The sequence below is a fragment of the Anguilla rostrata genome, chromosome 8 (assembly GCF_018555375.3).
Source record: "Anguilla rostrata isolate EN2019 chromosome 8, ASM1855537v3, whole genome shotgun sequence".
In the NCBI taxonomy this organism is placed as follows: Eukaryota; Metazoa; Chordata; class Actinopteri; order Anguilliformes; family Anguillidae; genus Anguilla; species Anguilla rostrata.
Window position 1 is genome coordinate 2158817 of NC_057940.1, and position 14038 is coordinate 2172854.

At 48.4% G+C, this 14038-nt stretch overlaps 1 protein-coding gene across 12 annotated transcripts in view; it reads right to left on the bottom strand.

Annotated features, from left to right (window-relative positions):
• The window catches only part of LOC135260514 (disco-interacting protein 2 homolog C), a 177930-nt gene that overhangs the window by 44735 nt on the left and 119157 nt on the right, over positions 1–14038 (bottom strand). For all 12 annotated transcript variants that reach the window (XR_010331600.1, XM_064345782.1, XM_064345786.1 and 9 more), the window contains 5 exons: positions 7356–7447; positions 4644–4754; positions 1833–1956; positions 1254–1363; positions 403–505 (listed from right to left, as the gene is read on the bottom strand). Coding sequence is in view for 11 of the 12 variants with exons in the window: in XM_064345782.1 (XP_064201852.1) it covers positions 403–505; positions 1254–1363; positions 1833–1956; positions 4644–4754; positions 7356–7447 (540 nt within the window). In the remaining variant the exon portion in view is untranslated. The remainder of the gene's footprint in view (positions 1–402; positions 506–1253; positions 1364–1832; positions 1957–4643; positions 4755–7355; positions 7448–14038) is intronic.

The window sequence follows — 14038 nt, forward strand, 5'->3', positions numbered from 1 at the left end:
TAGAAGCTGGTATTTATACACTTAGTGGTCAAGTGCAATGTATAGTGCATGAAAGACACAGAAACAGCTATTTGCAACCATGCTAGCATTAGCAGTGAGTGCAGAGGTATCTCACAGTGTGGTATAGACACAGACATTAGCAGCAGTGTTAGCATTAGCAGTAGCAGTGGTGTTAGCGTTAGCAGTAGCAGCAGTGCTAGCATTACATTAGCAGCAGTGTTAGCGTTACACTAGCAACAATGTTAGCGTTAACAGTAGCAGTGGTGCTAGTTACATTAGCAGTGGTGGTAGTGTTAGCAGTAGCAGTGGTATTAGCGTTACATTAGACGCGGTGTTAGCAGTAGCAGTAGCAGCAGTGTTAGCGCTACACTAGCAGCAATGCTAGCGGTAGCAGTAGCCTACCTTCTGTGTAGCCGCAGGACTGCGTCAGGGCCTGACAGTGCGTGAGCAGAGCGATCCTCATCACCGTCACTCCCAGAACACTCCCGTCCTTACAGGTCTTATACTGTAACACAGGGCAAACCAAACTAACACGATTAGCGCATGCACACACACACACACACACACATGCTCACACACACGCTCACACACACTCTCACATGAGCATGGACTCATACACACACATTTACACGTACACACACACACACACTCGAGACCACAGGCAGTGTGCTCGCCTCCTAAAATCACATCTCTTCTCCCGCTGGTGACTGAACCCGCTGCAGCCGTGACAGATGGCTAGTGGCAATACCCGAGATCGATACCCAGCAGGGGGACTCAAAGGGAACGGGGACGTCGTACGCTCGCGGTACCTGACTGCTCGGAAATTAAGAACACATCAATTATTCATCACCTGTGTTACCCGCAGATATTAATGCACCTGTCCACGCCCCGCAGAACGGAATCGATTTTCTGTGTCGGTCAGGCGCAGAGAGGAAGCGATGAGGCAGGAGGAACAGAGTCAGGCGGGCGCAGCCGTACGCGAATCACGGATCTGCAGCACTGTTACTACGGAAACGTCCGGAACAGGGCTCTCAACCTGCAGTCCTGGGGGGTCACAGTCTCTGCTGACTTCTTGGGTGTTTTTTTTAGCACTTAAGTGCTTAATATAAATCACTGATTAGCTAAAAAAAAAATCCACACACTGTTTTCAAGGCAACTGAACACAAAAACCCGCAGACACTGTGGCCCTCCAGGACTGGAGTTAAACCTGCAGCCCTACAGGCTCAGAGGAAAGTCTATGGCCCCGCTTTCACCTCTATGTAGGCAGTGTCGTTGTTTGCATCTTTGATGTGTGGAAACCAGTCCCGCGGAGGTTTGGATAGGTGCTTGGACTCCGTGACGAACCACAGCAGCTTTGGCCATCCTGGGAACGGAGAAACGCAGAGTTACCCCCCAAAACAGCCACAGGAAGGGACCCCAAATCAGCCACAGGAAGGGACCCCCCAACAGCCACAGGAAGGGACCCCAAAAGAGCCACAGGAAGAGACCCCAAAACAGCCACAGGAAGGGACCCAAATCAGCCACAGGAAGGAACCCCAACACAGTCACAGGAAGGGACCCCAAACAACTACAGGAAGAGACCCCAAAACAGTGCAGGAAGGGACCCCAAAACAGCCACAGGAAGGGACCCCAAAACAGTCACAGGAAGGGACCCCAAACAGCCACAGAAAGGGACCCCAGAACATCACCCACCCCCCAAAAAAATGACACACAGCCACAGCTCTGAGAGGAAAAAATCTACATTTCAGGTGCTCGTGATCAAGTGAAAAAAACCCCAACATTGTGCATCTCCACTTCCCGTGAGCATCGGCTGGGTCACGCTCTGCTCGTACCTTTGAATTGTGGGATTTCTCCCGTGGGGCTCTTGGGTAATCCCTTGTGGCAGGCGTCGCTCGTTAGCGCTACGGTCACGCCGCAACTGCCCAGCAGGAAACCGATCTGCTGACTTCCTGCGTCCTGAAAAAGACGTGAACAGGGGGTGGGGGGGGACAGGTGAGAGGTGTGAGGTGATGTTCCCTCCTCTCCTCTCACCATAACCATTTTTTTTTGTATCGCAGACGACAATTTTCTATCTCTGAAACGGCACCAGAGGTTTGAATCTGGAAGCAGCCACAGAGGTGGAGACCCCCCTGTGACACTACTTAAACCTGCTCCAGCCCTCCCCATTCTTTGGCTTAAAAAATTACCCCCACCACCCCCCCAACCCCCACGCCTCTGAATGCTACAGAACAAAGGCAGGTTTGTTAGCAGGTGGGCAGTCAATCACCGACAGGTTGCCATGGCGTTAAGTTTCAGAAATTCAATTAAAGCAGTCCAAGCTGTGCTGACATTATCGTACAAAAGGTACCGTGAGCGTGTGCTGTGCAGACAGACATCATGGCCGTCTGAGCAAAAAAATAAAAAATAAATATATATATATATATATTGATCAGGTCCACCAATTAATATTCTTTTCCGTATTTTACCCGGAGAAAAGCGAACGGAATTTCATAATCCAGACCGCAAATTTGAGAATGCTTCTCCAAATAAAAATTAAAAAAAAACAACTAATTAACGAGGCTGCTAAGTCATTCCCTCTCAAGGACAAGGAGAGAGTGGCCAAGGTCGCCCATAAGCCTGGACTCACTGAAGCGTTCAGTCAGCGCTTCAAAGTGAAGAGTACGAGAGCACGTGCTTCTCCTCCACAAACGCAGCAATATGAGCTAATTTAGCTGAAGACCGCACACACCTGCGCTTATGAAGAAAATAACTACACACATTTACACTACAATCAAACTAAAAGAAAAAATGTGTATTCATTTCAAGCCGTAACCAATCCTACATTATACATACATGCAGAGAGAGGGAGAGAGAAACAGAGATGGAGACAGAGAAAAATGGAGACAGAAAGGGAGAGAAAGAGTAAGACAAGAAAGAGAAAGGGAGAGTAATAGAGAGAGAGAGAGAGAACAATAGAAACCCTTTATCTAGTCCTGTACCTGTAGATCTAGACAGTGACACGGATCAATAATTGATTTGCGTGAGCCAGCGGACCCCCCCGGCAGGACTAGACGGGGGGGTGTATGGAAAACAGAGGGAGAGGACCCGCTAACCATTAATCAACATCCGTCACCGTTAATCACAAGCGCTCGATTGCTTTTCTTCACAAGTCCAGTTCAGTGATCCCATTTCAGAGATCACCAAGCTGAGTGCTAGTCAAGTGATAATGAAATAAATAAATAAGATTCAAATGTCAAACCTAGGAGCTCGTGGGAAGACAGACGCATGGGAGGGAAATGTTTTGGCTTTCGGAAGGAGAACACCCCCCCCCCCCCGCGGTCCAGGGTAATGGTGATGGCTCTAATGCGGAGGGCTCTTCGGAAAAGAAAGGTCCACTAAGCAGGGGCTAGCCGCCCCCTCGTTGCCTCCCCAGGAATGACGCCCCATTCTGGGGCAGAGCTTCACAGGCAAGCTCCGGCCTCTCTGTGAACCCTGCCCTCTCACCGTGTTTGCGTGGGAACTCGCGTGCCTGCGATCCCTCCGTGCTGTTTAAGGAGTTCAGAACAAACCACCGAAACCTGAGATACGCTCCCGCTTAGACAGATAAGGCTCCGCCGATCTCTACAATCACTAACTGCCTTCTTCTGCTTTGCGGTTTGTTCTGAACTGAACTGTTCTGTACGCTGTGTGTTCTCCTGGAACGGAGATTTCTGTCTCAAGGGGACTCGTCTGGTTAAATGAAGCACAAATTCATAAATAAAATGTATTAATAAAACTGCAGATGCAACGTTTATTACGGCACATAAAATAACTGCCATGATACAGGTACTGGACGATTATACTGCCATTGCCATTGTGTGGTAATGCAGAGGCAAGTACTTTCACTACCAGCCTGGTCAGCTGACTGAGCCTGGGCAGAGCTCTTCGTGTTTGCTGAGTCAGCACCTGGATGCAGGAGAATGCTGCTGCTTGTGACTGTAACTGGAGGAGCTGCTTTTATCTGCCGTTCTGTAGTTCATGGTACACATGCTCAGGAAGTAGAGCGGTTGTCTGGCAACCGGAGATTTCGATCCCCGGCCTTCTGGGTGTGTCGAAGTATCCGGGAGCAAGACAGCTAACGCCCCGCTGGTCCAACGAGTGCCTTGCATGGCCGCCTTTCGCCGTTGGTGTGTGAGTGTGTGCGTGTGTGTAGTGTGTGTGTGTGTGTAGTGTGTGTAGTGTGTGTGTGTGTGTGTAGTGTGTGTGTGTGAGTGTGTGTGTGTGTGTGTGAGAATGTGAGTATGTGTGTGTGTGTGTGAGAGAGAGTGTGAGTATGTGTGTGTGTGTGTGTGTGAGAGAGAGAGTGTGAGTATGTGTGTGTGTGGAGGTGTAGGTGTGTGTGTGTGTGTGTAGAGTAGGTGTGTGTGTGTGTGTGTGTGAGAGAGTGTGTGTGTGTGTGTGTGAGTGTGTGTGTGTAGTGTGTGTGTGAATGAGTGAATGAGTGGCATTCATAAGTGCTTTGTGCAGTCGATGCTGGGAAAATGTGCTACGTAGACACAGTCCATTTACCATTTTACCATCTTCCTTGGATCTGAAACTCTTCACATAAAGAGTGAAAAGATGGGTGAAACTCAGGATCCCCCCCAGCCCCCCCCCAGGGGGCGGAGATCCGGGCGCACTCTCACCTTTCTGGTCAGCGGCACCTCGATGGGCACGGGCACCACCTCCGCCAGCAGGCAGCCGTAAAACGCCACCATGAAGGCCGCCGGGTCGTTGTTGGGGAAGACCAGCGCCACCTGCGTTTCGGACCGGAGAGGAACGGGTCAGGTCGGGTCAGGACAAATCACATCAAATCAAAATTTTACTCGTATAGTGCATGTTACAGAGAAACTGTCACAAAGACGATTTACAGAGTAGCAAAAACCCGCAAAGAGCAAGCACATGACCCTCAAAACCCTCAAACAGAGGTGAGAAAAAACTCCCTGATGGGAAGAAATCTCAAGGGGAACTTGGCTATAGAGGGGGAGCCCATCCTGCACTGGCCGGCCTGGTGTAAAGTAGCAGTAGAATGGAATGTGGCAGAAATGCTACAAGGGATCTATCACAGCAGATAAAATGGCTTGAGCGGGTTATAGTAGAGGTAATAATGATAATAACACACGATAATAATAATGATAATAATGAGGTCTCGCTCTCACACATGATGCCTACTGCATCGCCATGTTCGGTGTACGAGATCACACTCACAAATCACAAAAATGTCATAATTTCAAAATAATGCAAAAAAACGACAAAAAAAACAAGCACTGTTCAGCACACACACACACACACACACACGCTGCATATGCACATGTAACTGAAGTGGAAAATGTCTGGCCTATGTGCTTCAACCAAATCTGGCCCCGCTGAGAAATTATCTGAAGGCTTTTGTAGTACATCATGTCCTGCTACTTGCGGGTGGTTTTATCTGGTTCGCTGTCTGATAAAAACAGAACATGTTGCATGCTGGGAGTGATTATGATAAACGCTAAAAGTACAGCTAATCGCTCCCACACTTCAGCCAATAGCAGTCTCAGAGCAGAGATCTGACCAATAGCAGTCTCAGAGCAGAGATCTGACCAATAGCAGTCTCAGAGCAGAGATCTGACCAATAGCAGCCTCAGAGCAGAGATCTGACCAATAGCAGTCTCAGAGCAGAGATCTGACCTGCAGTGGAAGTTCACTGCAGTTATCAATCCTACAAGCTGCCACACAGTCCTGCAGTAGTTCAGAACCAGGGTGTGTTCACGCTGGACCAGAGAGCACAGCAGCAGTCCTCAGCTAAGTCATTTAGATTATAGCTACTGTGCCATGGGGAAAATAAATGTAAACTTGCTCAGATTAAACCTGTTCCCTTTAAAAAACTGTGAATGTTTTGGAGGGGGCAGTAGTTCCCATGTTATTCACTGTTCACTGATGTGACTATTAAAATTTTATGAATTCATTTTATTCTTAGTTTATTTCTGTTTTTCCAACTCCATGCAACTCTTTCGGACTGAAAGAATGCATATGAAAGGTGCTGCATAAATAAAGTTTTGTATTATTATTATGAAGGTATAGCAGAGCTGCAGGGTTCTCTAGCTGTGTGTGTACATGATGATGATGATGAAGGTAGAGCAGAGCAGTAGCTGTGTGTGTACATGATGATGATAATGATGATGATGAAGGTAGGGCAGAGCTATACTGAAGTAAAAAGAGCTGTTCTAGGTGTCCTTTAGTGCAGTTATCCAACCAACTCAGTAATCCTGCTTTGTGAAACACCATCCAGCCCTTCTCATAAGGGGACATTTTTCTTCACATTGGGAATTTGATTTATTACAACAACAAAAAAAACACACAAGTTGCCTGCACATATATTCGCAAACAATCAATTTACAAATGTTGGACAATGTCTTGTGATTGACGACTATTTCCTCTCCCACTGGTTCATAAGGGTTCGAACAGAAAAGAGCGGCAGTTTGTTCAAATTAGTCACACAAAGTACAGCTGCACTGCGGTTCGTTAGGGTCACTTCACAGGGGAGAGAATTGTGAAGGACTAATTGGACCCGTCATTGTTCATGACCACTACTTCTTCCAGAATCTGCGGCTGAACATTGTTTGCAACGTTCATTTAGCTCCTAATAACTCACGGATATAAGACTGCGGCTGTTGTCTGGAAAGCCTAAAATCTGGCCGGTAATAGACTCTGAAAAAAAGTAATGAAAACTCAACGCAGTCCCGGTTTCTAAAATACTTTATGTTCAGTAATTAATCTCTCCCTTGCAGTTAATTAGAAGACGTTGGCTTGTTTCCAGACCGACTCAATGTGCTGCTTTGACGGTGGGGAATATGACTTCTTACAGAAAAAGCACAAAGACTCATGGGAAATGCGGTTTGATCCAGGGCGACACAAACTTTTTAAAACTAGGATAAAAGTAAACACAGTCAAAGCCTGTTACCATCAGTAGTGCATTCAACATAAAGAAGCCTAACATCCAAAAGCATTATTAGAGCATCACCATTACTTATGTTTGATATATTTCCAAAATTAATTTTTAAAAAGCCCTCCATTTAGGAGATGTTCTTTAATGTGACAGCGTGCTGTTGAGGGACGAACCAAGCACACGGCCAGAAACAGGCTTCAGGTACCCCCACCCCCCACCCCACCCCCACCCTCCCCTGCATCATGCCCCTCCCCACTCACCCTGACACCCATACCCCCCACCCCGCTCTCCCACCTCCCCCCCCCTCCCCCCACTCACCCGGTCCCCTAACCCGCCACCCCTCCCCCCCTCATTCACCCAGTCCCCCAACCCTCCCCCTCACTCACCTGGCCCCCAGCCCCCACCACACCCCCGGTCCCCCTCCCCTACTCACCCGGTCCCCCGGCCGGACCATGGGCTCCTGCTTGGTCCCCAGCTTGTGCAGGATGTTGAAGGCCACCTTCATGCTCCGGGTCCAGAGCTTCCCTGTGTCAGCCAGGCAGAAACGCAGCCCGTTAGCCTAGGCCTAGCTACCCTCCCCAAAACCAGACACGCAGCCCGTTAGCCCGGGCCTAGCTACCCTCCCCAGACCAGAAACGCAGCCCGTTAGCCTAGGCCTAGCTACCCTCCCCAAAACCAGACACGCAGCCCGTTAGCCCGGGCCTAGCTACCCTCCCCCAGACCAGACACGCAGCCCGTTAGCCCAGGCCTAGCTACCCTCCCCCAGACCAGAAACGCAGCCCGTTAGCCCGGGCCTAGCTACCCTCCCCCAGACCAGACACGCAGCCCGTTAGCCCGGGCCTAGCTACCCTCCCCCAGACCAGACACGCAGCCCGTTAGCCTAGGCCTAGCTACCCTCCCCAAAACCAGACAGTCTCACACACGCTCAACACACCAGGGAAACCCTCAAAACACCACTGAGGCCTGACTTACTAAGACCTTCAGCGCCTGCAAAACCTTTTATAGCACACGCCATTAACACAAGCAATGATTGGTACAAAACAAATACCTTGACCAATCACGGGTCACGGTATTGGTTTTGCGTGTGTTAAAAGGTTTAGCACGTGCTAAAGTTCTGGGTGAATCTGACCCCTGGAATGTTCTTTATTCACACAACCACAGGTATTTCACCATGGAGAAGGATGTCTCACACAAACACAGATTCTGAGACACACAACAGGAAGTTGAGTCGCACACAACAGGAAGCTGTGATGTCATCTTTCATCTCAGTAGCTAAGTTCTGACGGCTCATCGCCTCTTTTCTCGAATTGCGTCTCCCGTTAAAGTTTCACCTTCATCTCATCCGATCCCCACGCACTAAAGCTAAAAACAAACGACAAACTCACAACAGAATAAAGAAAGACTGAATAAATCCAAAGAAAGAATAGAGGAGAAAATAAAAGGGTAGTTTTGAAGGTAAACGAAACGGGGTCGGTTTTCCCCGGCAAACGTAGACCTGAGAAAGGAGAGCGAAAAGTGCCAGGAGGGATAGAAGCGCACCCCGCTGCGATAAGCTCTCAAAAGGCGCTCTTATCGTGTGAAACCCAAACTGCAGGAGCGCCCCGTAGAGTTTCAGCGATACGATCTTGCAGGAGAGCCCCTTGTCGTTTGGTGACAGACATTCTTTTTGTTCAGCGGCATAATCTGAAACGCTGCAACAAACAAAAAAACTTTGCTGCTTCACAGCATCCAGAACGAGCATTCTGTAAAAAAACTCAACCGACCCTGAAATCAGACCAATCACAGCGGGTTTTACTAAGCCTAACCTGCGCTGCGGCTAACACCCTCGATTACTTCCTCAGTCCCCGTCTTGCACCAATTACAGTGCTGAGAAGTCCGCCGTTAGCATGCGCGCTCGCTGTTGCTATCAGACGTCATTCTGGCGACTGACCCGGGTCATTACCGAACCCTTTTATGTACGCGCTTTCGAAAAGACGCTCGGGATAAAAGCGTCCGCTAAATGCATAAATGCAAATGTAAATCACCGCTATCTACAGTGCCACTGAGGAGTAATTACTCCCCATCAATCCCAGCCATTATACTGTCTTTCTAATGCAATTAAAAACAAAAAAAACAAAAAAAACCCAAAAACCAAGTGACTGTTAGATAAACCAGTAATCTCATTTATTCTTTAAAAAAAAAAAAAAAAAGAGAAAAGAAATAAAGAACGGTTTTAATCAGAAGTAAAGCCTTTCCGGGCTAATTTAACAGGGCTGTGGAAAGCATTAGACATAATCAGTCTTTCATCAGAGTGCGCTGCAGTGCACTTCCAATTATCCGTCTGACTTCCCTGCGCAGCTAACCAATGGGAGGGCCAGGATTCCCCCGGGGGGGCGGAGACACCATAGAAACAGCTGCTGTGTTCTTATTGGACAGGGGCACTGTTTTGTCTGTCAGCGAGATTACACAACCCAGGAAAAAAGCCTGACGCATCTTGGCTCTCTCAAACCCCCCCATCCCAGTTTTCCCCAAACACTTCCCTTTCATTTTAGACAGGTTAGTGGGATTCGCTAACAGTCAAGCTGCTAACAGTACAGCTGTAGCATTCCCAAATCTGCAGCATTCCTGCTGGACAAATCTGCAGCATTCCCACTGGACAAATCTTCAGCATTCCCACTGGATAAATCTGCAGCATTCCTGCTGGACAAATCTGCAGCATTCCTATTGGACAAATCTGCAGCATTCCCACTGGACAAATCTGCAGCATTCCTACTGGACAAATCTGCAGCATTCCTACTGGACAAATCTGCAGCATTCCCACTGGACAAATCTGTGGCATTCCTACTGGACAAATCTGCAGCATTCCTACTGGACAAATCTGCAGCATTCCCACTGGACAAATCTGTGGCATTCCTACTGGACAAATCTGCAGCATTCCTACTGGACAAATCTGCAGCATTCCTACTGGACAAATCTTCAGCATTCCCACTGGACAAATCTGTGGCATTCCTACTGGACAGATCTGCAGCATTCCTACTGGACAAATCTGCAGCATTCCTACTGGACAAATCTGCAGCATTCCTACTGGACAAATCTGCGGCATTCCTGCTGGACAAATCTGCAGCATTCCTACTGGACAAATCTGCAGCATTCCTATTGGACAAATCTGCAGCATTCCTACTGGACAAATCTACAGCATTCCCACTGGACAAATCTGCAGCATTCCCACTGGACAAATCTGCAGCATTCCCACTGGACAAATCTGCAGCATTCCCACTGGACAAATCTGCAGCATTCCCACTGGACAAATCTGCAGCATTCCTACTGGACAAATCTGCAGCATTCCCACTGGACAAATCTGCAGCATTCCTACTGGACAAATCTGCAGCATTCCCACTGGACAAATCTGCAGCATTCCTAGTGCACACAGTGGAAGAGAGGCCTGACTGTTTATCAGTCTGATGGATTATACAGCTCATGAAAGCACTTAGTATCTTGGCTCTCTCAAGCCCCAACCCCCCAACTTTTAACAATTTTTTTTAGTTTTAGTTAGGCTTGCCAAGCCAGTGCAGTTTGCTAATAGTAAACCTTCTAACATTACAGATGATCCTACTCTTCTCGCTACACTGGCACTAAAATAACAGCCCAACCCCAATTTAAAAAGGCTGACTTTTCTTTGCTTTTTTTCCCCTAACAAAGGTCAAGACATCACTTAAACTCAAAATGACAACACAAGAGGTCTTGTTTGTTTGGTTAAATGAATCAAAGCCATACGACCGAGCTGCGATCATCATTAGTACCAACAGCACGGTACTTAAAAATCGACAATGTTATCATTTTACACAGAGCGCGGAGGGATTCTACAATGCAGCAGTGAGAATTACAACGGAGTCATGAACACAAACACTGCATCCGCGAGGACTTCCCCCCACGGAATATAATTTAAATATTTATCATACACAACAAAATGTGTGAAATCCTATTAGTAATCCTGAGCTGCCACCTGCATAAAATAAATTTCATTTTGACGGACAGAATGTTTTTCTATATCCCCGAAGGTTGAATACAGAGGAAAGGGATGGGAGGAGAGACATAAAGACAGCAACAGAAAAAGAAAAGAAGAGAGAGAGAGGAAGAGAGGGGGAGAGAATGGATGAGGATAGAGATAGAAGAAGTGAGAATGTGATGGATGAGGAGAGACAGAAAGACAGCAAGAGAAAAAGGAAGAGAGAGAGGAGGAGAGTGGGAGAGGAGGGATGTGGATTGAGGCAGACGGGGGAACAGTTTGAGGGATGGGGAGAGAGACAGAAAGAGAAGAAGGAGAGAACAGAGGAGGAGGAGGAGGAGGAAGCTCATCACTGCACACAAGTGTTCAGCACAGCACCCCTGAGCACACCTTACCACAGCTCTCGCCCCTGGGGTCCCCACAGGGCACTGCAAAGAGTCACAGACCAGTGAGCACTCTTCAGCTCAGTCACTCTGACCCGCCAATCATAATCACACTTACACACACACACACACACTCATACACACACACACACACTCATACACACACACACACACACTTACACACACACACACACACACTTACACACTCATACACACACACACACACACACACTTACACACTCATACACATACACAAACACACATACACACACACACGCGCGCGCACACATACACACTCATACACACACACACACACACACAAACACACACACACACTTACACACGCATACACAAACACGCACACACTTACACACTCATACACACACACACATTCATACACACACACACACACACACTTACACACTCATACACAAACACACACACACTCATACACAACACACACACACACACACACACACTCATACACACTTACACATTCATACACACACAACACACACACACTCATACACACACACACACACACACTTACACACTCACACACACAACACACACACACACATACACTCATACACACACACACACTTACACACACACAATCATACACACACACACACTTACACACTCATACACACACACACACATTCATACACACACACACTTACACACTCATACACAAACACACACACAGGCACCACCCATATACTGCTCAGGAGGGCCTTTTCATTTTGTGAACTTATTATTTTTTTTTTTTAGCCATGGTGACGGATCTCATTCCAAAGCACCCACTCAGAATCCCTGAAAGGTAAGCAGACAATCAGAGGCTTGAGCCTGCGTGTGACCGAATGCTGTTTGTTTTACACGAGGATGTATGGATCTCATTTAGGACAGCTGCACAGACATCTTTAGTGTCTGATGTTATCGGTATTTGAGGAATAACAGAGAGTGTGTTATTCTTTCTTGTAAATCCAATTTAAAACATAGTAACCGAACTGTAGGTCAAACTGTCGCTGTTCTGTTAGTTTCTTGGTCTGGTCCGTCTAAATAAAACACTGAACAGCCCCAGCGAACTGTGTGGGTTTAAAACGGTGTTAATTGAGAAAAACTGCACGCAGTCTCGCAGCTGACAGAATCGTTTTCTTTAGTGATGAGGTTGAGGGGGCTGGGTAGCGGCCCATGACTGGCTTCTCTGGGTCGAAGTTTCGGGCCGGTCAGAACCGGTCGGAACCTCCATTACAGGCTGCGTCATGCATCGATCATGACTTCAGACAAGGTAACGTCTAACATGGATCCCATTCCCATGTTCCCACTCACCCCACCACACCACACTGCAGAGAACTCTCAAATGCAGAGGTGGGAAACCCGGGCTCGGAAGGTACAAGTCCTCCCCAGTATTAAGCTCCAATGCCCTGGATTTGCTAATTAGCACTAATTAATGAAATCAGCTGGGCTGAGTTCATGGGTGAAAGAAAAACATGGTGGGGCTTTCACTTTCTGACCCTTAAACTTTAAACCTCTGGTAAAATACCTAGGTCAGGTCTTACACACAGAATAACAACCCCCAAGCAACATAACTGAACAGCTACTGAATGGTAGGATCAGCTCGTAAAGTAGAAACTTTCTAAATGAACACACAGTCCCCTAAAGGGGACCTTGAGCAGATGCTGAAACAGAGGAGTGTAAACACATTACTGCGCCATGATGGGAATACAGACACAGCAACTGGTGAATTGTACAAATGACAAACACAGTCTTCAGTATTTCTGCCCCTATCGAGAGTCCTCATGGCAAGATATGGCCGCGAAACTTTTTGGGGTTGCGGTTGGGGTTGGGGTTTGGGTTGGGGGTTGGGTTTGGGGTTTGGGTTGGGGGTTAGGGTTGGCTGTCGGGGTTACGGTTAGGGGTTGGGGGTTGGTATTGGGGTTGGGTTTGGAGTTAGGGTAGGGTTGGGGTTGTGGTTGGGGGTCAGAGTTAGGGTAGGCGTTAGGGTTATGGGTGGGGGTTAGGGTTGGGGCTCACCATAAGTGAAGACGTAGAGCGGGTTAGGGTTAGGGGTTAAAGGTCAGGGTTAGGGATCAGGGTTAGGGGTCAGGGTTAGGTGTTAGGGTTGGTATTGGGGTTAGGCTTAGGTTTGGGGGTGCTCACCATATGTGAGGATGTAGAGCGGGTTAGGGTTAGGATTGGGGTTAGGGGTCAGGGTTGGGGTTAGGGGTTGGGGTTGGGGTCGGTGTTGGGGTTATGGGTCAGGGCTGGGGTTAGGGTTGGGGTTGGGGTCGGTGTTGGGGTTAGGGGTTGGGGTTAGGGGTCAGGGTTAGGGTTAGGGTTAGGGTCGGTGTTGGGGTCGGGGTCAGGGTTAGGGGTTGGGGTCGGTGTTGGGGTTAGGGTTAGGGGATGGGGTTAGGGGTCAGGGTTAGGGTTGGGGTTGGGGTCGGTGTTGGGGGTTGGGGGTTGGGGTCGGTGTTGGGGTTGGGGTTAGGGTTAGGGGCTGGGGTCGGTGTTGGGTTTAGGGTTGGGGTCGGTGTTGGGGCGCTCACCGTATGTGAGGACGTAGAGCGGGTCAGGGTTGGGGTTAGGGTTGGGGTTGGGGTCAGGGTTGGGGTTAGGGTTGGGGTCGGGGTCGGTGTTGGGGTCAGGGTTGGGGTTAGGGTTGGGGTCAGTGTTGGGGTCAGGGTTAGGGTTAGGATTGGGGTTAGGGGTCAGGGTTGGGGTTAGGGGTTGGGGTTGGGGTCG